The following is a 2,785-nucleotide window of genomic DNA, read 5'->3' on the forward strand; positions in this document are numbered from 1 at the left end:
TTTAGCCTGAAGAAGAAGAAGGGGAAAATGCATTTATATAAATTAGGGCAATGAAAAAAACTGCAAAAAGTTGTGGCTCTCCACACTTTTTTTAGTTAGGGTTTGCTGGATAGCAACCGTTTGAGGATTTTATATTTATTACTTGGAGGTCTTATCTATCTCATTGGTTTTACATGCTTGAGATCAAGCCGCCTTACTCAGCACAATGCAGAATCATGGACAGTAAAACAATAAAAACAACCTCAAAATTTGACAACCGGAACAAGATTCATTGATACCAGTCAATGTAACCACAGCAGGCATCAAGCCAGACCTGAAATTTCAGAACGCTCTCTTTTTATTTAATTTTTATTCTAATATAAAAATCAGATTTCTGGGTGGGTGGGTGGGTAGCAGGTGGGGAAATCCTTATTTCCCTGGCACTGTTAAGAATATAGACTTTTACAAGCATAGGCAAAAATGCCACCACCAGAAGGATAACTGCATCCTTTCTCAACACAAGCATCACTATATAGTAACTGAACTTTGTCAGTGGTAAAATTTGCACCCACACTTTTAAACTGCAGTTTGAAATATATGCACCTTGACATACATCACATCTTACTCGTATAAATCATATTAGATCTTTTTATTTACATCCATTTGTAGCCATGCCTCAAATATTTCATGTTTTTCTTTTTCTTTCAGACAAGAGTTTTATCTTGTTTCTTTAAGAGAAATTATATTTGTATGTGGCAGGATTTGCCCACTGGCAAATGGCAATAGCATCTTATTACACAATGATTTGGATTGCGGAGACCCTTGTATGTAATGTATTACACAGCTCCTCTTTTCTAAATCTGAGGATTAAACAGCTTGCGTTTTCCATGGGCTCCTAGCTTCTCGCAGTGATCTGTCATAAGGGAGCGTGGTGAAAAAAGAATTTTTCAGCTGGCAGTTAATAAAAAGTACAATTATAGTCACAGCCAGAAGCAGGAAGAAGAACAGAACAACATAAGTCACTAGATCTGGCTTATTTATCTCACCTTCTTTTAACACCCTGGCTGTTGACATGTAAAAAGCCGAAGAGCTGACAGGCTTCTGGGTGCTCCCTAGGTAGGGAGTGTTGGTCTGAATGATTGGGTGAGGGTCAGTCACACTGGTTGAATTGAGAAATTCCCCATACATTTTCCTGTTTAAATCTCTTCCTTAGTATACCTAACAGAACACAAAGCAGATTGTGGTGGTCCTTGCTGTTGTTTTGTTCATGTGGGAAGGAAAGTGACCAAGCCAGCCACTTTCTGCATTTGGATTGTTTCCTGAAAAATATCCTTTGAAGATCACATAAGCTGTAGCCAGCCACCGACAGGTATCACTTAGCAAAGAGGTAATAAGTGACTCGCCTGGACCATCTGCTGGGCTCCCTCTGATTCTTGCCCTTCCTTTTCAGCACACCTCACGCAGACCAGGTGCATGGAGAAGCTGAAGGGTCATGGAGTTGACAACTTCGGTAGGAGAGCCCTGGCATGCACAGAAAAACAGAGCCCCAGAACCCCCTTTTCGGCAAACCACTGGGTGGGTGAAATTCCCCCAAAGAGAGGGTTGTAGAGGCACACTCACTTGCTATGAAAGGAAGTCCCAAGAGCTTTCCGGAGGGGTTTCCAAAGAGAGAGGCACCTAACTCCACAATTCAGACAAATCCACGTCCTCCAAAAGAAACAACTTCTTCCTTGACATGTTGTTGACTTTCCAGTGATGGTTCGCTTCCTTGCTGTGAAACTACTGCTTCTCTGTAGCATCAGTTGGCTTCTTTGCGATCTCCGCTGTGTCCCGCTGGAAGGAGACGCCAGCAGCCCCCAGCAGCCCTCTCTGTCTTTTGGAAGGTAAGGGGAGGAGAACAACCTGAATCTCTTCTCTCTAGTCGTGTTTCTTCTGCGAGGAGAGGAATGGGAACTTCTTCCTTCTCTTGGGAAGGAAGTCTTTTCTCTGATCCTCCGGCAAGGCTGGGATCATGAGGCAATCGAGCCTCGGGAATTGCCAAACGTGACTTTTTCTCTCTCTTCTTTTTTCACAGCGGCTGAACTGCGGCAGCGCTACTTAGCTCTGGCGTCGCTCGGGGAAGAATGACACGCCGGTGTCGAATGTTTCTGGAGTCTGTGAGATCTTGCAGGGAGACGGAGGTTAAAAAACCGAAAGAGATTCGCGCGATAAAACCTCGGGAGGGTTAGAGGCTGTGGCTTGAGGGATGAGCCGTAAGAAGGCAATGCAAGCTCAAAACCTAGGTGAATTTGCACCGGAGACTCTCTCTCTCTGCTCTAGACTTTTGTTATTGAAGCGGAACTCTCCGGGGTACACGAGAAATGAGTCCCGCCCTCTGTAGAATCCCAGCACCCCTTGCAGCCTGACAATTAGCATGTTAATTCTATTTCAGCAGATTGCCTTTTTACAGCGTTATTAGCCCCTGGCTCCTTGCCAGTTTCTCTCTCTCTTTTTCGCTCTCCCTCACTCCGATCCATCAGATAAACATTTTTAATACTTTATTTGAACACATCCCACAACTGCAAACAATGAAAATGCGTGGCACGAGCGAAGGAGCCAGAGGAACAGCTCACCATCACTACGAGACTATGATGGGATGTTGAACCATTTATTATTATTATTATTATTCCTTTACCACTTGATCCCAGGATTACAACTATATAAAAGTACAAGATTAAAATCAGTTAAGCAATCTACAATCAGGAAAAGGCAACTGAAATGGCAAGGGGATGGAGTGACTCCCTATCAGGAAAGGTTACACCTTTTT

At 43.5% G+C, this 2,785-nt stretch overlaps 1 protein-coding gene across 1 annotated transcript; it reads right to left on the reverse strand.

Moving 5' to 3' along the window:
* Positions 1-613: 613 nt before the first annotated feature.
* On the reverse strand, positions 614-2,325 carry SMIM32 (small integral membrane protein 32). Its single transcript, XM_061617191.1, has one exon. The coding sequence runs from the start codon at positions 1,165-1,167 to the stop codon at positions 847-849; it is 321 nt and encodes a 106-aa protein (XP_061473175.1). The 5' UTR covers positions 1,168-2,325; the 3' UTR covers positions 614-846.
* Between the last annotated feature and the right edge of the window lie 460 nt (positions 2,326-2,785).

The sequence above is a fragment of the Rhineura floridana genome, chromosome 3 (assembly GCF_030035675.1).
Source record: "Rhineura floridana isolate rRhiFlo1 chromosome 3, rRhiFlo1.hap2, whole genome shotgun sequence".
NCBI lineage: Eukaryota > Metazoa > Chordata > Lepidosauria > Squamata > Rhineuridae > Rhineura > Rhineura floridana.